The sequence below is a fragment of the Physcomitrium patens genome, chromosome 12 (assembly GCF_059467195.1).
Source record: "Physcomitrium patens ecotype Gransden chromosome 12, ASM5946719v1, whole genome shotgun sequence".
In the NCBI taxonomy this organism is placed as follows: Eukaryota; Viridiplantae; Streptophyta; class Bryopsida; order Funariales; family Funariaceae; genus Physcomitrium; species Physcomitrium patens.
Genome location: NC_143421.1, coordinates 9039376 through 9060000, shown reverse-complemented (window position 1 = coordinate 9060000; position 20625 = coordinate 9039376). Strand labels below are relative to the sequence as shown.

Sequence of the window (20625 nt, the reverse complement as noted above, 5' to 3'; positions counted from 1 at the left end):
TAGCTTATTTTATAAGCTACTAACATGTAATTAATTTATTGATAAAGTTTCTAATCTATCAATCAACTACAAACACTTGTAAAGTCAAAGTAATATCTATGAAGCTTCAAAAAACTTCTTTAGAAAATAGTATGAAATAAATTTATATTCATATACTTTTAATTAATATTATAGATAATTATTAGGATAAATATATATGTCTGTGATATTACTCCTTCTTCTAAAGACAAGTTTTATAAGAAACAATTATCATATATTGAGGAATTTCAAGATGTGGCAAATATGTTTGCTATATATTCTAATCTTTATTCTCTGTAAAGATGATTAATAATTCTTCTCAACCATTAATAGTATCTTATATTAGGATGAGAAGACCACCTTGTTATTTCATTGTTGTTGACACCTATATAACTTTTTTCAAATAAAATATTTAAAACACCATCAAGAGTCATTCCTACCTCTAATAAAATCACCAAACATTGGGAGTCTCTTCTAAGGTCGTCATATCAAATACATTATATCTCACCACCTATTTGAGGAAATACATGTTGTTCTTGAAAATCTTCATCTTGATTATATTCTCTTGAAGGTTGTGACAATTACAATGTTTCATTTGTTAAGTAAGAAAATAATAGCTCTTGAACTAAATATGTAAGTTATTGGTTCTCTATCTCTATAGTATAATAAATACATAAAAATTACAAATAAGAGTAGAAGGTAGAATGCTATCTTTTCTAAATCTTATTTCTTTTATAGTAAAGATTTTCTATTCATCATCTTGATTTTGATGGATATCATTGATAAAAGAACTCAATCTTCTTTATTGCATTTGTAAGATTCTTTGCTTCCTTCCATATATATTTACTAATATCATATCCATATCAATAAATAAGATATTTTAACCTATTTTGGCATTGCCTTCAATTTAAAACTTCTTCCATCTCAAATTCTTGATTATTATCTATTTCAATAAGAAGAAGTGGCATTTGTCTTTTTTTTGAGATATTCATTGTCTTATATGGCTCAAAAAGAGACACATGAAATATGGGATGGATCTTCATAGATTGTGGTAAATACAATCAATAAGTAACAAAATTGACTTGTTCACTAATAGAAAAAGGTACAAGCCTATAATAGTCCAACTTGCCACAAAGACAACTAGTCTTAATATTGTGACAAAGTAGCCATATCTTATTACTTATATTGAATTATGACTATTCCTTGTAATAGGCATCTACATTGATCTTTTTTTATTTTTGAGCTTCCTTTAATTATGCCTTTATTGTTGTATGTAACTCTAACAAACAATTTGCTAAACTTCTATTGTAAGATTATCAATTTTTGAAAAATAACAATATCAAACCATAGATAATAACCATAATTGGAAAAAAAAGATGTTTGTTTAATAGAAAAGTATACTAAAGTATTGTACCTAAACTCTGCCAATGGCAAAAGAGTTGTTCAATCATCTTGATGATAATTAATAGTATTCCTCAAATATTACTCTTAAATTTAATTCATTTGTTATATTTGCCTATCAATTTGAGGATGAAAAGCCAAAGAGAGCTTTATATCTATCTTTAGAATTTTAAAAAGGATTTTCAAAAATATTGATGAAAATTGAGTTCCCTCATCTAATATAATATTCTTGAGTAATCCATGATAGCAATAGATGTTATCAAGGAAAAAATTAGATGTTTGTTTACTTGTAATAGATTTTGTACATGGTATAAAATATATCATTTTGATATAAAAAAATCTACTATTATAAATATAAAATTATACAAACTTGAGATTGAAAAATCTATAATAAAATCCATAAAAATAGAAGACCATGGTTGATCTAGAATATGTAATTGTTGAAGAAGTCTATAAAGTTGATGATGAGGAATTTTTGTTCTTAAAAAAATATCACATGATTATACAAAGCCTTTAATTACCTTTTACATTTGAGGCCACTAAAAATCTCTTAATATTAGCTCTAAAATCTTATTGTATCCAAAACATCTAATTGCTAGAAAGCCATGACAAGCTTAAAGAATACATAATTATGTTTTGTCTTTTGGGATATATAATTTTCCTTCTAAATAAAATAAATTATTTTAAATTCAAATTTGGAAGTATCATGAGGCTTAAAAAAATGATTCTTAATACCTTAAATAAAATGATCATAGGATATATTTGATTGAATTTATTTAACAAAGGTTGAATCAATAGTCAATGTTGATTTCATTGCTCGAAGATGAAAATGCTTTGGCTTTAAAAAAATTATTTTTTGTTAATGAAAAGTTGTATCTCCTTCTTTTGGTACAAAATAAGAACGTCAAAATGGGCATTTAATAAGCCTTGTTATTTTATTGGATCTATAAGTAATCTTGAAATTAAATCTTGATAAATATATACTCTAATAAGCTTGGCTACAATTCAAAACACATATCAACATAAAATATTTGAGATTCTTTTGATTTGTATACATAATAATTGGACTAGAAGTGCCTTTTACATAATGATGCCATTCTTATAATGAATCTATAATTATAAAAAACTCTTTTTTGTAGATCTTATAGTTAATTTTAATTGCCAAAAATTTCTTAGAATAAAAAATAACTAGGTAGAGCTTATCATCTATTCTCATTTGTGATAAAACATCACCTATAGCAAAGTCCGATGCATCTATCTCCATAAACAACACCTTAAAAAAAATCAATGCAATACAAAATTGGTGTAAAAATAAATGATGTCTTTAAGGCTTTAAAAGATGTTTGTACTTCTTTGCTCTACTTAAGTTTGTCTTTATATGTCAGACATATAAGGAGAGCCACAATTTGAAAAAAGTTTTTCATAAAGATTTAATAATAATTGGTAAATTTTAAAAAAATATTAAATATCTTTGACTATTTTTGATACCTTTCAATCCATGATAATTTGGACCTTCTTAGGATCCATTATTAATCCTTTGTTGGAAATGATGTATCTTAAAAAATCAACTTGAGTAGTGTAGAATATACACTTTTCCATCTTTGCATATAATCTTATATCTTTAAATTTTTGTAACACATGAAAAATATGAAATTAATATTTTTTTATATTCTTAGAGTAGATTAGAATATTTTTTAAAATAATAGACAATAAAATCATTGAAAAATTTATAAAAGACATCATTCATAATAGTTATCTTATTAAGTCCTTGATAGTATATGTATATTTGCAAAGATCCATCTTTTTTTTTCACAAATAAGATAGGAGCTTTTACTCAACATATCAAATAGCATATGAAGTTTTTAGCTATTTATTCTTTTAGTACAGCTAATTCATTTTACAATAAGCTCTAGATTAATCCAAATAGTAGTTGAGCTCTTTTTTATAAATTAATTATACAGTCATAGGACCAATGCTTTGGAAAAATATCTGTATTTTTTTTTTTCAAAAATATCTAAAAAATCTTAATATAGATAATAAATATCACTAGACATGTTTTCATTAGTAATGAGTGTGGCATATATAGTAAAATATGGCTTTTCTTTTGCAGCATGCATGAAAGCTCTTACATCAATTAATAAGAATTTGGATGTACTTAGCTTATTTATTTCTATTTCACTATCAAAATTTTAGATTAAATTACAAAAAAAAACATAAAATTATAAAAAATCTAATCTATTTGAGGATTATTTTTTTAATTAAGATAATCCTAAAATAATTAAATTAAATAGAGATCTTATCACATGAAATATTATTATACTATTATGATCTTTAATTGCTACATTTGAAAGAACAGTCTCATAAATAATGTCTTTAAATAACAACAAGTGACTATCTATGACTTATATATGTACAAGTTTAGTTTTTTTGATTAAAAATATTTCTTATTTCTTCACAAAGTCTTTGTTTATAAAACAGGTTGAGGCTCTTGAATCTAATAATGTAAATTTTTGTGATTTTTAGATCTTAAATATATATATCTATATTAAAATAAGATAACAGATCTATTGAGAAAATAGAACCTTTATTAGATATTGCATATGATTCCAACTACACAATCCCTATTGTAGTTGGAGAAATTTATTTTCTAATACATTGTCTTTTTTAGCAATTGTGCTCTTCATTTTGTGATTTCATTACTTCTTTGGAAAATATTGACTAATATACTTAGTTTCTCTACAATATAAGCATAAACCTTCTTGATGATTTTTTACTCAATGAAGGTTTAAAATATACCATATCAATTTTCATTGCTTTTGGCCTTGATAAATAAGTTTTTGAAAACTTAAAAGCTATTGTCATTACTTGGCTTATTTTTCTTCAATCAAGTCTTTATTCTTGACATCTTTCAAATAATCAATTATTTCATGCAATGGCTTAAGCAATAAATTGATTCAAATTTTTGCTTTTGATATTGTCAATAACAAATCTTTGATGTTATCCTTCAATTATATTAAAATTGATTAATAAGGGCTTTGTCTTTTTAATTTACATCACAAGCAAGGTTTTGGAATTCAATAACATATATGGTAGCTGATATTAATCTTTGTTGTAAAGATAAGAGCTTAATCTTTGCTATTTTTTTATTACTTTTTTTAAATATAGCTATAAATATTTATAGAAATGAATTAAAATAATAGAAGAATTATAAATCTTTTTTTATTAATAGTATAAATTAAGAGAAATTACTTCCAAATAGAAGTGTGTTTATGAATCCAACTTGAGTAAATCCATCAAGGTATTTGAAAAGATGCAACCTTAAATAGAATTTGACTTGTTGCAAAAATCTTCAAAATTTTGATCTCATTCTATCAAACTTATCTAGCATACTAATCTACATTTCCATCATACTTGTAGAAGTAAAACTTCTTGGATTTGGTTTTAATGTCAATCTACTTGCTTCTTTCAATCGTACAACTTCTTGTCGTAGATTTTGAACTACTTCTATATGCATAAGATTAATGTTTCCATAGTTGTCACTAGTAATGCATAAAATTTTTATTCTAAGAGTGTTAATAAGTTTGTGAAGATTTATAATAGTTAAAAATCTATTTTTAATTCTATCAAATATAGTATTCATGATTTTTTCTTCCATTCTGAACCACTTAATAAATCCACAAGTCAAATTAAAAGAAGGTAATCCACAATCTCTGATATCAAATAAAAATTTCTACAAAAAAAGATAATCCACTCTTTTTAAGGAAAAAAATCAATGTTAGAATAAAAAAATAGTTTGTTTAAAGATGAATAATCCGCAACCTTCAAAAGACAACAATAGAAGTAGAATAATCCACTTATTTCTAATAAAAGATAAAAATAATAAGTTAGCACTCTTGTTAAATTGTCAAGGACATAAATCTTAAAGAATTAAAACATAAATATACTCTTATGTCATTCAAAAAGACTAAAAATTCATTCAAAGATGATATAATATTAAATTGGAATAAGATTTACTAAAGATAAGAAGACTAAAGAGTCTAAAAATAAAACTAAAGACTAGAAAGAAATTGATAAGAGTGAAAAAGGCTTCACTCTTACTTTTATATATACTCTTAACTAGGAGCTATGTGACAATGTCTTATAGGACCTCTAAAACATATTGAATTTACAAGACATGTATCTTAACTTACGAGACAAGTTTTTTATATAAGCATGACATAATAAGCTTATCCTATAAGTTATTTATACGTGGTTAACTTATTGATTAAGTATCTAACCTATCAATCAACTATAAATACATATAAAATCAAAGCAGCATCTATGGAGCTTCTAAAAAGCTTTTTTAGAAAATATTATGAAATAAATTTACTTTTACTTAATCATATAGGTAATTATTAGAATAAATATATATATCTATGACAACAAGTCTAATAACAATATTTAATACATATTCTATCTATGTAATGAATAGCATTTCAAATAAAGGATTTATATTTATTTCCTTTAAATGAACTTCATCAATATGGCAAGGACTTAAATTGCGAGCTTTGTTTACAACTTAGTAAAATCTTTTTTTTTAAGGCTTTGTGATTGCTTGAATCACCTTGCCTTCCAATATTTTATTAATTAGCTGATTTGAATACTTGAGCTAGAATATTAATACTAAAAAAAATATGCATATTTAATACTTTATAAGCCAAAATATATATAGTGTCTTTAATATCAATGTTTCTATCTTATATTAAAGTTGAAATAGAAGGCTTTGCTATAAAACTAATATTTGCAAGGCCAAATGATAATGATAATGATAATCAAAAATAAATATTAAGATCTTTAATATTGCTTTGATTGCCATCCAAGGTTTTTTATTGTTACTTAGCCATGCCTAGCAATTACAACTATTATTTATCCTAATATACCAAATATGTAGCTATCTTAAATCAAAGAGCTTATTTTAGTCTTAAAATTCATATAAGATCTAAATACTTTGCCTAATAAAAAAACCATATAATTGAATTTTTCTTCTAATTTGGTAATTTTAGCTTCCAAGGTTCTTTTTTTTATCTAAAGTAGACTACTTGTTTGGATATAAAATGAAGCAATTATTTTCACTATAATTAAGCTTGCTATAATGAATATACTTTAATTATTTTTTTAGCATTATTTCATACTTTAGTTTTTTTTTTTCTTAGGTTTTTTTATGTATTAGATATATTTTTTAAATAATTAGAATTATTTATAGTGTGGCTAAATTTATTAGACCTCCAACAATGCATTTTCTTTTTAAGTTTAATTTTTTCCAAACTATATGTGGTAATTGTAACCTTCATAACTCTAGATATATCTTTTATTTAAACAACCATTTTAGTAATATCATGCTAATAAAGGACCTTATCACATTTTTCAATTTTAGTAAATACTTGTGTCAGTATTATCTTAATATCATAATTGAAGATAATTCTTGGTGTTGTTAAATCCAGAAGTTTCTTATCAATCATAGATTTAAAATAAAAATTTTAAAAAAAAAGATAAAAAAAATTTTTAAAATCTTAATAAGTTGATTCTTAGCAAATATATCTCCTGATTTGACTACAAATCAAGCTAAAAAATTATACATAGTATGTGAAGTGCCTTCTTTATTATATTAAAGGTCTTAAATGCATTTCATTTGATCATGTCTAAAACCTCCATACTTGTTCTTCAAATATTTAATAAACATTTGAAATGGCTGAAATAATGGTCGCTCTTCCCTTAAAAATAAAGTGATTTTTATAACTTTATCTATTTGTAATAAGATATGTGGGATATTATTTGAAGCTATTACTATTATTTTTCTTTTTATGTCTTTGAAAGTTGTTTCAATTTTATTTTTTTTAGTACACCTTTCTTCTTTATTGTAGGAATTAAATTAACAATAGTACATTCTTTAAGAATTAAGATGAATTTTATTCTTGCCTCTTAATAATATTCTATCTCTTATAATTTAAGTCAATTTTCTTCACTCCATCTTTTATAGGTTTGGAGTATATCATGCTCTAAATGTTATAATAATATTTCAAAGGCATATTACTTATTAAAATTAAGAGACCTTTGGTATTTTTTCTTCATCCTTATTTAAAATCTGATGTTTTAATTTGATAAGAAAATATCCTCAGCTTGTCTTGAGAATCAATTTCTTACCATGGTGCAAAGATTATCTTTTATTTTATAAAATGTATCTATAAGTAAGATGAAAAGCTACTTAATAATATCTAATACTAAAACATGTTAAAAAGCCTTGTCAATTTGTACCAATGGCTCAAAGTTTTGGATGTCAAAACTATCTAAGTAATTTAGTAAATAAAATAAATAATATTGACTCTTGATATGTACCATAAAAAAGACTTCTTTATTATATGAAATTATCTAAAAGATTAAGGGCAATTTGCACATGCAACCACTATCAATCTTTGCAATTTATTAGTAATCACCTCCATATCGCTACAAAGCCAATAAGCCAATAAATAAAAGGATTTTTCTAACTATTAATTTAACCTTATTCCACAAATGTGCCTATCAACATAAATTAATGAAATAAAAAATAATGAAATACTAGAAAACCTCCAGCAATAATACTTGTAATTAAAAAAAGGTATCAAAGATAAAAACCAAAAATATACATTAGATTTTTATCTTTAATAATACAAAAGCAAAAATCTCAAGTAAATCAATCAACTCATACCTGCTTACAATTGAAGATTTGAAATCAAAAGTAAACCAAAGCAATTGGCACCTACTTAGAGTTGATGGTTACAAATCATTACAAAAAAAAACAATATTAAGACTAATAGTTTTTAATACCTTTCTATCTTTTATTTATATTTTTTAATATATTTTTTAATTAAACTCTTTTATGTTAGAACCTATATTTTTATCTTTCACCATATAATTGCATTATAATATGACATCTACCTTCTTTAAACTTGAGCATCCTATAGTATGTGCCAAATAATCTAAATCTTATTTGATTCATACCATGTTTTTTTTCTCTTCATCTAAATCTTCTTCATCATTTTTATTATCTAAGTCAAAATCATCTTCTTATCTTCAAAGATTTATGTCTTTAACAAGATCTTCTATATTAATTTTTACCTCTTTGTTTGAATATCTTTACTTGCTTCCTAGCAATTGGTATTTTCAACCTTTTTCTATCCAGCTCTTAGAGTGCATAAGTTGCATTATCATGAACAATTTTTACTATATATGGTCGAAACTAACATTCATAATTTTTTTAAAAAATATTATGTTGATTATTCAAGCTACTATTACAAATCAAAATCCATACATCTTTTTTTTATTGTCTTAGGTTTCAATCAATATTTTTTTATTAAATCAAGTCTTATTTAGTAATCTTTTTTTTTTAACCTTTAAAATATTATTTGTATACCTTTCAATCTTTGCTCAAATTGTCAAATCTTAATAGCTAAAACTTCTTCTCTTGTCAATCTATCTTCTCATGGTAACAAACTCCAAATTGATACTTTCTCTTCAATTGGCATAATAGATTTTTGACAAGTCATAAGTTCAATAGGCATATATCTTGTTACTAAACTATAAATTGTTTGATTAATCCATAATGTAAATGGAAAAAGTTGAGACTATTCTCTCACCCTCCTATTATAAGCTTTAATTACTGCTTTTATAACAAGTAGTAACTATATTTAATTTTTGCATTTTCTTCTAGATTATAAGCAATAGTCAATGATAATTTGATTCCACATCTTTCAAAGAAAGCATAAGCTTTTTATGCATTTAATTCTCTATATTTTAATGTATATATATAAATTAAAATTTCTAAAAATACTTATAAATACATTCAATTATTTATTTATTTATGGATATTTTTTGCAAACTATATTTGAGACCAACTTAATTATAAATGGTACTTTGTAATTATATTTTTACATAAATATAATATAAAATCACATATATTTTTTAAAAAATATTTTAAGTTAATTAGTACATTTAAGGTTAAATATATGTCTATATATATATAAACACATATACACATCAAAAGAGGTTCTTCAAATGTTAAATTTACATATTAATATTGAAAAATGAATAGTTTATACAATGAGAAAAATTACGTTCTTATTTGTTTCCTACTAAGTTTGATCATTATCATGAAGTTCCAAACTTTCACGTGCAATATCCTACTACTAAACTTAAAATTGTAAGCACAAAGTGCAAGTCAAGACATGTCACAAAATATCACTTCACAGCACTGTTAATTCCCTTCACCATATTTCCACATTGAACCATTCATCGTTGTTGCAAAATCATCGTACAAGTGAATAGTTTTCATCAGACTCTACTACTTTTCTAAGATTTAAGCCCCACATGATTTATTCAAGCAACATCAACTACATGTGGTTGTATTATCGTTACAACAATCCTTCAAAGTTAACTCGGGACTACGAACCAATTCTGGGCCGTTGCTCAAAGCAGAAATCTGAGCCGATGTCCCAATCCGAAATCTGGGCCGTTATTTGTATACGGAATCTGGGCCGTTGCGTAAGAACGAAATCGAGGCCGTTGGTTTCAGTTCATGGTCTCTGCAACAGCACTTCGTCAATGCGAGCCTCGGACCGAATCCACAGAAACGATTTCGCTGCACGTCGATTTCGAGGAAGTCGAAAATTCTTCAGCCTGTTTCGATGGTGCGCATTTGAGCAGATTGTGTGGTTACGTGCTAGTTTGCGTCTTCTTGCTCGGAGGCTTTGGTGCAGAGGAGGCACGTGAGGAATTCAGCACTTGAGAATTTGGTCTACATTTTTTGTATTTGTATAATGATTTCATGTCGCGAGTTGACCTCTGATATGGCGCACTTACTCTTCCGATTCTTGATTCTTGTGATCTTCCCTGTTTCACTCCATACTCTGTCTTCAGTCGATCGTGGTTGCATGTCATTGAGCCTTGTGTTTTCGTACTGAGGACTCTTTTCAGCTGTGGTGATGTCCTCTGTTGTTTTTTATTCTCACACGGAGCTTTATTCTTCCTTGTGAATTTTCTTTCGCTTTCCCCAGCAGGTTTGTTACTTGTCATTCCTGCTTTTGAATTCTCTACTTTTAAACGCCACGCCTCTGGTGCGTCGCCCTCACATATCCTTTATCATCAAGTTCCCTGAAATCGGGCCATGTCTCTGTCCATCAGGAGATGCATCTTTCTCTTTTGCCCCGAATCTCCATCCGAGCTCCAATTTTTTCGCATTTCCGTTTTCTGCCCTCATAATGGTCTCTGTACAGAATCTGCTTGTGTACACTCACTCAGTTCATGCTTGGGCCTTCGCCGCTTGCCTGTTCTTCAGTGCAAGGTGCCGTTTATGTCAGCTGAATGGTTTCTCCTCTTTCGCGACTCTTGGAAACATATATACCCTTTTGTGTTCATTGGAATGAGTTGTCCGTGTGGACCATGTATATGAGTATTGGGATGTTCTCCGTTGTATTTGCAGATTCGATTGGAGCTTAATGTGTGGTTCAGGGTTTCAGGAGCCTTTGCGAAAGAGAGACGATCAAGGGACGTGAAAAGGTTGATGAAACGCATGTAAAAGCTTGTAAAACAACATGTGCGGCCACATTCTTGGAAGTTCTTGTGATCTGTCTTCTCATCAGAACTCCAGTTGGTTGATCTTGAGTAGGAGCAAGCCCTGTAATCTATCCAACTGGGATAGATAGGAAGTGATTGTTTCACACAGTTACTAAGCAGAAGGTTAGAACGTATGAACTAAATGAAGTTCTTGACGTAATTGTCTCTCCTACTCTTAGATCACAAGAATGCCAAGCTTTGAAGTTTCTAGTGATGCAGGAAACTGTGATAGTACACCACTTTCTTGTCTTTGATTTGATATTGATGAAGATTTTCCGGTATACAATTGCTGACCTGTTGTTTGGTTTAGAAAATGAGAGAATAAAGAAGGCTAACAAGATGAACAATCTTTTTCCCAGTTTTACTGGAGGTTGGGGTGTATTCAGAGTTAATATTCCTACATTTGCAAATCTTCCTTCGGTTCTGCAAAAGAGTTGCTGTGTTCTGGTTCTTTACAAATGAAGGGATATAATCGGGCCTCTGTAAAGCATTAGAAATTGAGGGACGGTGGCCGTTAGACTTGCTATTAAACAGTTGCAAAGGGACGGACAACATCCAAGTGAGATGTGAACTCTTCTATCCAATAAGACTTCTACAGAAGCTGTCATTTTGGAACAGTAAGAAGGGGGAAGAACAACTGGATCAAAGTAAGGCGGTCGTCAACATCGGCATGACAATTGCGCAAGGATCTCACCCACAATCACTCGAAAGGAACGTGAATTACGATTGGAAAGGATATGCTGCCAAACACATTATCTACCCAAGGGATCAAGGACGCGGAGCTCAAGGACAACGACTCCTCTCCTCGCATTCAGGTAAGTTCCTAGCGCAGAGGTCAACAATCCGTGCATCAATTCATATCAAGATTGAATGGGTCGAAATCCCTTTCAAACCATCACATGAATAGCAGCTTCTCAAGAGTTGAGTAACAACGGGTCTCAAGCTATGAAAAGAGCTACACTCCTTCCGGAAGCTGAGAAGTGTGGACCAAGTATTTCCAATGACCAAATGGACAACAAAGTCCTGCCTGGACGTCTGCAATATTCGCTGAAGATCAGTGGATTCGTGCGTGTTAAGACTTATGTAATCTCACACCACAGCAATAAAAACTGTAAATGTTCTCCTGAGTGGACGTGCTTCTTCCAAAACTTCGGAACTTGTGTTCCTGTGGGACAGGACCGCTTGGGCTTCATAGCTACAGCCATGTCTCTAAAAAGCTCAGTCAAACTTGGAAAATAGAGTCTTCCACAGGAGATAATAGTCAATTATTTGTTATAATCAATCTGGGTCTATTGTCTTATCTCATTATGTTGTAGTGCAAAGTGTTTGTCTGTTCATATCGTCATCAAATTGTCTTTATTGTACATATCCAACCAATCTTGCAAAAATAATGGTGTTGCACAAATTTCAACAATTTATTCTTATTTTGTTTTATTTTTTCCATTGCATTTGTTTTCCTTTCTTTATTTCATGTTGCAATATGTGAGTCCCACTGAACCTGTTAACATACACAATAACAATAACAAAGATGGCTAAGAGATACAATTAGGATTGAAAGAGAACAATGGCAATCATAAAAACTTGACTAAATTTGTAACACTTGAAGTACATAAACATGACTGAGTTTGCAAGTCAGTTGATCATAGATCAAACGTTTACTCAAATATTGAGTAGAACACAAAAAATATATCGTTTTTATCAGAAGATTGTAACTTATTATCCTAACCATTAATAATGGTGTAAACAAAAAATGAAAAAATAAATCATAAAAATTAAAAATCTGGTATATTGAAATATTTATTGTAGAAAAGGATTTTGAAATTTAAATCAACAATTTATGTATGTGGATTGAGCTGCAAATGGTACACCATGTGAAAGTAAGACTTGTACACGAGATAAAATATTTCTTGGCTTTTCCTTTAAGACAATAAATTCATGCAAAGACCTATTTCCAGCATTTTTCTCCGAGGTCTACATTTTCTTGGCATAGCGTAGGCAGTTACCTTCCAGAACTAATAATTAACAAAGTGAATCTATCAGTTACCATATCTCCAAGTGCTCCGTGACTTAGAACATGTAAGACATATAAATGAAGAATACACAGATATCATATCTTTACGACATGATTGTCATTTCATGTACCAATCTATACTTGAGATGCGTTCGTTTCAAGCAGTTTTTCTGCACGACTACCAAAGAGTGCAAGGCTATTTCAGGAATTACTCCTGACCTGTAGGACAGAATACTAGAGGACTATTTACATATCCTGCATATGAATACACACAAAATATTCGTGCAGTGTATAATACAAAAGGCGTTGATGAAAGTATAATTTCTGAATTATTGTGTACGAGAGTTGCAGTTACAACTGATAGTATAAACTTCATGTAGAGAAGCAAGACTGAGACTTGAATGATTCAGAACAGTGGGAAGATACCAAGAACAAAGCGAGAACTACAATATGGGCATAAACGGAAAACAAAGCAAGCTGCAGTAAGTAGTAGATTCTAATTTACCATCTGGGGCAAAATTAGTCTTTGTTAGCTTACATTTAGGAGGAAAAACTAACATGAAATGTCCAAAATTTATATCGGTTATAAGTAGCCGTCTGATATTGACTGATACCCAATCTTCAGCGAAGAAGCTCAGATCAAGTCATAACTACATTTGATGAAAGAGCACGAATAATCCTGCTGGTCACTGAGGATTGCTCGCTTCAAGGATACATCTTCGAGATAGGTGCCACGGATAATCCAAAAATAAGGATCAAAGCTGTCTCCATGATCGAATGTTCGAACAGATGTAAAGCTACTGCTAAAGGTGGGTAAGAATTCAAAATGACGATTCGCAGCTGATGACGAAATACACTAAAGCTTGCCACGAGGACTAAATCTCTACATTTTTGCCCACCTGTTTTGTTATCCAATAACTCAATCGTTGTCTTCACAAAGAGACTGCTGTGACGATCTTAAAAAATCCCTCCCAAAAAAAGCAATGCTCCTAAAATATGGCTTCCACCAACTATGCAATGATGACAACGGTGGGAACTGTTGATCAGTGATGGTCCAGATGACAACTTGCAGCGGCCAACCGGATTAACAAAGCAGATCATGTCTGTTCACTGTAGAGGCCTCGGTTCTGCAACTAACCCAATTCTGTTTAGAATTGGAAACATCAAAAAGCTTGCAGAGATGATCGGGTCCAGTCCGAAAAAGAAAAAAAAGAATCCTGGTCGTTCCGCTGTATAACCTCAAGTTCATCCACCTGGCAAAGAGATATTGATGTCAGTCCTTCGACCATCTCCAAGAGCGGGCGGTTGCCAGCTTGCCATCGGTTGAAACAAGCCCATGGTTTGAGGCCTCTGCGCAGATACTTGGCCGGTTGGGGAAGGAGGCGCTGGTGATGTCTGCTGAGGACTGGGTGCTGCATCCACACACAACTCAATCAGACTTCGAGCAAAGGTAATAGGCGTACAACAACGTGTACACTAATCCGACCAGGCTCACCGTCCGACAGAAATCGAAGATCATATTTAAGTCCTTCAGCCTGTAGTTTGCAGAAGAATTGAGGAAAGCATCAGAGTACACAGTAATTAACAGAGATCGGTATATAAGACACAAGAAGGAAGCCAACCTTTGGAATTTGAAAAGAGACCAGGACTTGGTTTCATTTCAGGTCTAAGAGGTGGAGGACGTGGGCCTCCAAGTCCTAAACCAGGAACAAACCCTCCTCCAGATGAGCCTCCTGGAGTTGAACTAAGTGGGGAATCGGACTTCGGTTGAGATTTGTAAGCGTCGGAAAGAAAGCTCCCGACAACCACCTGTGGCACACCAGAGGAAGATGCGGTCGAAACTTAGTAAAATTATTTTATCACATGATTTTGGTAGGAATTAACATAACCAAGCGATCATGAATTATGATTACAAAGAAGGAAAGGTACGGGAAAATATATGTAACCTAGGATGGTTCCAAAAATAATTACACGATCTCTGCACCCGATCAAACTGCAAAAATTTTCTTGATAGAAGATAGCAAAAAGGAGCTGTACCGAGGTCAATTTCTTCTCGTTCTAATCTCAATATTTTAAACAGAAACATATCCGATACCTGAATGGGAGACGCCGCAGTTAGCATTCCAGCAACACCTCCACCAATGACTCGCCCATCACTGCCAGCCAAAGAAACACTAAGGCCCCCAGTTCGTTGTCGTGCGCCACCTCCAAGGTCCGTAGGCAGATAAGAACCAGACAAAGAAAGTATCTCATAGCGACCCTGCATGTCCAAATGGTTCACTTACAACCTCATTACAAAATCTATGTTGCGTGTCTAACAGAGGCAAAGTAAAAACCACCACACTAGGACTAGCATTGACTGCTAGGGCACTTATCAAGCCCTACAGCATGCCAAATGCGAATACACACACGATGTCTGTGTGTTTGTAAGTACAAGTGCGGATTATCTGCGTATTTCCATGGTAAGACACAAAAAATCAACTAGAATCAGCAGAAGTCCATGGCAAAGTATCTTCACTTGGGATAACGTAGCGATAAGTTGGATGCATACCTCATACGTCACAGTGCCTCCCGACGATAACTGCTGACGTAATGTCACATTGGAAATGGCACCGTTGGCTGACAGCACACACATTGCACGTGGTCCGTGCTGTGCAAACTGCATGATTTTAGTAGCGACATCCTGCGACACAAGAAATATAATTCTGAATACCTTGCGAATTCATGTACGATAATGTCAATAGATTAGAACGCTTTGACCACCACAACTAAGTCAACCATATCCATTATGCCGCGATACATGGAAACAGAAAGAATCGAACAACGAATAGTACGGTCTAGAGGCTGTACCTCCCCAGTGTTCACAGTCAATATGTGAGGCGTAAAACCTTGCCCAGTGCCCGCTAACACAACCCCTGACACAGCAACAAATAATACTGGCATGGTTAGCTACAGGAGAATGCCAGAAAAATATAATAACCACATGAAGGGAACCACTACAGAAGAATAAACCAATACATGAATAAGTGCGATAGATTACAAGAAAATTACCAAGAGCAGCTAGCTGTTGCCTCTTCCCAGAGCCTGTAGGTCGGCCTCTCCCTCGCTTATCAGGAGACGGCGTATATGGCGAAGAGGGAGCCGGCATTATCGCTGGAAAAACAGGATACCCAGCTCCTGGTGTTCCAGGAGAAAATTCAGAACCAGTTGAAAATTTACGAGGCCTTCCCCTCTTTCTCTTGAGAGGCTGCTCGCCCCCGCTTGCACTCCTGGGTCCAGTGATTGAGGTGCCAACAATGCCTAAGCTCATGCCTAAGCTTGCTGGAGGAGCTACAGCCATGATTGGATGGGGATGAAGACCTGATGGACCGGCCTCAGGCACGGGCGTGCTCACAGCTGGTGCGCCCCCTTGCGCACTTTGCGATGGAGTAATCCCTGGTGAAGGTGATGGGGACGAGGATGGAGGTGGCGAATGTCGCACAGGTGCCGCAGTGTGCAACCCATGCCCGACCCCACTCGCCATCCCTGCTCTTTGGGGGCTACCCATGCCTCCGCCCCCCGAGCGATTCGCAGCGTCAGCTGATTCCTGCATTCCTACCATGAAAAGGAGCTCAAAGAGTTGCAACGCGCCGAGTCCCAACGCACTTCCAGTGTCATTTGAAGCCGTTCATGAGAAGTTCAGACGCATTGTAGGTAGACATCGGCATAACACAGCCGAATGTTTGCAACTTGATCATATTAGATTCACCATCATGCCTAATAAAAACCCCGATTCATTTGATCACGGTGTGGTGGGGCCGTCGCGAGGATCTGCACAGGAATAAGCTGCCGCCTCTTATCTCTTGTTTTGACGGTTCTCAATAGCAGGTAACGGACCGTTATGATAGCTTATTACAAGGGCTTCCAAGTACAAAATATTCAACCGCACTAGGTCGAGTCGCATTCAAAAGCAAGAGAGATCCATCAATGCTGCGCTAGAAACCGAACAATAACACAGAAATACGAGGGGATAAGCGCAATCAAAACGATACGCGCCTTGGTCCTTGAAGACGACCCGAGAGTTGTAAAGCTCAGTGTCGCCAGCGAAGCTAGAACTTAGTTTGTTCTAGTAAAATCGCATCCTGATTACTCTAGTAACTCAATCTCTTCATCCCTCCACTGAAACTCGCTAGTAATTATATTTTGGCGTCAACTTACTTGATTCTCTAAACTTGAACTTCGGCAACAGCGAAGGCGAATAATAATCGTGACGTCACGGGTCAGCTGCAGGATCCTTACTGTGAGAAGTGCCACTACGAGGATATTTTTCCTTGTGACCTGACATAAAACTGGTTAGTCTCAATCCGCCAGCTGCGCATCAATGTCCTACTGCGAGCTTGAATTGTTGTTTCTCCCAGCCAAAGCTCCGTCATCATCGTCTCCAGCACTGATCACGAGAGGACGCACACCCACTAACATTAATTACGGAAACTAACATAGAAAACTGTCAAACGCAAGTCTCAAAAAGTTTCAAATCTCAGTGGCACCCAGTCGCTGCACTAGCTTTCCTAAAGTCCTCTACGACACCATCACTTCAGTCTCTCCAGGACACTAATCTCTTCATTGGCACAAAACAAGAGCTTCACTGTCGCTTTGATGCTTGGCTCGAAGGTCATCCAAACGACGAGGCGTTGGAATAGATCAGAGCTCGTATGCTTTTACATCGAAAACATAGCCATGCTGGGATGGCCGCGGGTGTCACTGTAGACTCCAGGATCAGATATCATTTCGGTGGATCACACAGTGTTAACTCCGGGGGGATGTAGCGACGAAGCGCAGCATCTTAGTGCTTATAGACCGCGGACAGGGTTCCTAGATTTACTTCGAGAGTGAAAGTATGCTAGAAACAGCACTCCCCCGTCACCAAGCTTTCACTTCGGGGATGCACAAAGCTTGGCGAGAGATCTCCTGCTCATACAGGAAGCTCAGGCAGTAACTATTGCGCTGGTACAGTACAACCATCGTGGCTTGCTCTCTCAGGGGACACTGAACACCGAATCCGCAAAACACACTACTTGAGGACTTAGATTCAAAGACATCGACAGCAGGTGATCGCGTCTACGGAATATAATTTTCTCCCTGAGGGAGACGCAGCGCTGGCTTAGAAGCCGCACACTCGTGGTGATGACACTCAATCAGCACCTTATTCCTGCTGTAGCCCTAGTCCCCATTAAATCTCTTTCACCATCTTACAGAGCACCAACCATACGGCGTGATTTCGCATAAATTTCAGGTTATCTTCGAAAAATCACTTCGCGGTATCCTACTAAAACCTAGACTCGAACGATTTTCTCCAGGGTCGCTTCAGCAAAATGAAGATTCTCCACCTTATCTTTAAGAGAAAAAACACTAAAAAAATCACCGACTTGCTGCGGCGGCGATCACCTCCAGATTCTGCGCCTCCACCAGCTCTCGAATCCAAAGCCACGCAGACAATCTCTCACCCTTGCCGCACTCGGTAGATACACGGCAGCAGAAATAAAAATGCAGACGCACTCCGGCACCACTCCCTCACCCTGGCTCTCTCAAGTCGCAACACGTAACACGAACGCGAACCGGATGGTCTCAAGCCAGCAACTTTCTCCTCGCACCTCCTCCTCCAACTCTGTCCACGGGGACAAGGCCAGTCCGACCTGACAATTAAACACCCAGACGATGCAGGCGACAGCGCACGACTACCTCAGAAGAAGGCGAGGCTACACCTGCGCTGCGGCACAGCTCCCATGATTCCGTTGAAGGTGGGAGAGTGGGTCTTGACGGCTCAGCCTGAAGACAACGCATTCAAATATCACCACCCCACACACCAGCAGCAACAGCAATGGCAGCAGCAGGAGGAGGAGTCGTCTTCCTGCATTTGTGCAAATTCTAGCGTCGCGGATGTCTCCTTTCTAAATAACACTTCGGCCGCGCCTTGCCCCGCCTCACTGCGCTGCGCTCTAAAGCCTCGCTTCTCCGGCTCTCCGCGGCCAAACAGAGGCACGCCCGTCAGGGCCTATTAAATGGAGGAGGAAGCAAATAGGAACACACACTCACACAGGACAAATAAAAAGAAAAAGAAAACGATGGAAAAGTAAACTAAAACGTAAAAGCATCCTCCTCGTCGCCCCGCCCGTGCCCCCCTTCGCCCTAACCTGGTAGGTTAGTAGTGTCGGCCCTTAGATGGAAGGCTGAAACGTGGTGCATTCTAACTCGTCGTTGGAGCTGCCGCTTCGTATCTACTTTCATCTACTCACTGAGTCCGTTCTTCGTCTTTTTCTTCCTTTTTTTAATTTCTTTAAGGGTAGTAAGAAGTTTCTATTTATAGATAGCTTGTTGCTCTAAACCATAATATTCAACTTGCATGTGATTATGTGACGAAGGTTTTTTAAGGTCATCATGTTAACTATTATTTATTCAGATTGAAATTTAGTGATCTGGAAGTTGGTATGCAAGTACATGTCTGAAAGTATACATGTGTGTACATATTAACAAACAAAAAAATGTATAACATGTAATACATTATCAGTTGTTACTGTGTGTGTATATATATAAATATATAATTTTAAAACTATGATAACAACTGATTAAAGAATAATTTTATATTTTGTGCAATTATGATACAAATGCAAATATTTTAAGACTCAATTCGATAAACTGAATTAAAAGAAACTTTAAGAAAACTAAACATTGTAAAAAGAATTTAAAAAATTATAAAAAAATTAAACACACTTATTAAATTTATGGTGCAGTATTCAGATGAGCTTATGTATGTATCTATGTATTTGTATTTCTATATGTACATGTAATACACACCAATTAATTGTGTGAAAATTATTAATAAACATGTTTCATTTAATGATAAGTATATTAAACTATTATTATTAAATGATAAGTATATTAAACTATTGAATAAATAAACTCATATATAATATAATTTTTGAAATTAGTACATATAAAATAAGAACATAAAAATTTATCTTATTTTTTGTAAATAAATGTTAAATGTCCTTGCAAATCATGAAGCATTTTGTACAAAACAATATTTTATTGAACTTTCAAACATTATAAATATTTTACTATACTCATTACATAAATTGATTAATAATCTAAAATGATGATTTTCCATAGCATATATCTAATACAAATGTAAGACAGTGATTTGTAACTTTTTATCTAGTAGTGAACACCAAGTGTTCTATAATATTTTACAAATACTTTCAAGTGATTAATTCATTTGATTGATTTTAATTAGTTTTTTTGAAATTTGTTGAAGTTTATTTTTTTTCTTCTTCTCATGGTATTTGTTTCCAGTGATATAATATATTTACATATGTGTAAAGTTGGTTGTTTATTGCATTTAATTATCAAAATATTTAAATTTTAAAATTATTAAATGTAACATTCAATCTTACTATTTCATCTTCTCTTTCTTTCTTTTTAACACATTGATGGAGTTTATCCAATGCATTGACAGGGTAGGATGGTACAACCAACAACTCAACACCCAAGACATTGACAAGTGGCAACAAAAGTTTTGAATGAGAATCAATTGT

General features: G+C 33.4%; 1 protein-coding gene and 1 long non-coding RNA gene across 13 annotated transcripts; one reads left to right on the top strand and one right to left on the bottom strand.

Moving 5' to 3' along the window:
* Positions 1-10026: 10026 nt before the first annotated feature.
* Positions 10027-11404, top strand: LOC149988027 (uncharacterized). Of its 3 annotated transcripts, none has more exons than XR_016505787.1 (2): positions 10027-10192; positions 10910-11404. It is a non-coding gene; the product is annotated as an uncharacterized LOC149988027 (long non-coding RNA). The 3 variants fall into 3 exon arrangements; XR_016505786.1 differs by having other exon boundaries at positions 10027-10196; XR_016505788.1 differs by having other exon boundaries at positions 10027-10487.
* A 2128-nt stretch (positions 11405-13532) lies between these two features.
* LOC112289531 (uncharacterized) lies at positions 13533-18941 on the bottom strand. 10 transcript variants are annotated; one of them, XM_090254816.1, is made up of 8 exons: positions 18421-18941; positions 17252-17480; positions 16106-16864; positions 15905-15969; positions 15606-15737; positions 15150-15314; positions 14677-14863; positions 13533-14466 (listed from the first exon to the last, which is right to left on the bottom strand). In XM_090254816.1, the coding sequence occupies exons 3-8, from the start codon at positions 16653-16655 to the stop codon at positions 14300-14302; spliced, it is 1266 nt and encodes a 421-aa protein (XP_090110942.1). In that variant the 5' UTR covers positions 16656-16864; positions 17252-17480; positions 18421-18941; the 3' UTR covers positions 13533-14299. The 10 variants fall into 10 exon arrangements, with proteins under 10 accessions (XP_090110942.1, XP_090110944.1, XP_090110947.1 ...); XM_090254818.1 differs by having other exon boundaries at positions 18460-18941; XM_090254821.1 differs by having other exon boundaries at positions 17090-17480; positions 18479-18941.
* Between the last annotated feature and the right edge of the window lie 1684 nt (positions 18942-20625).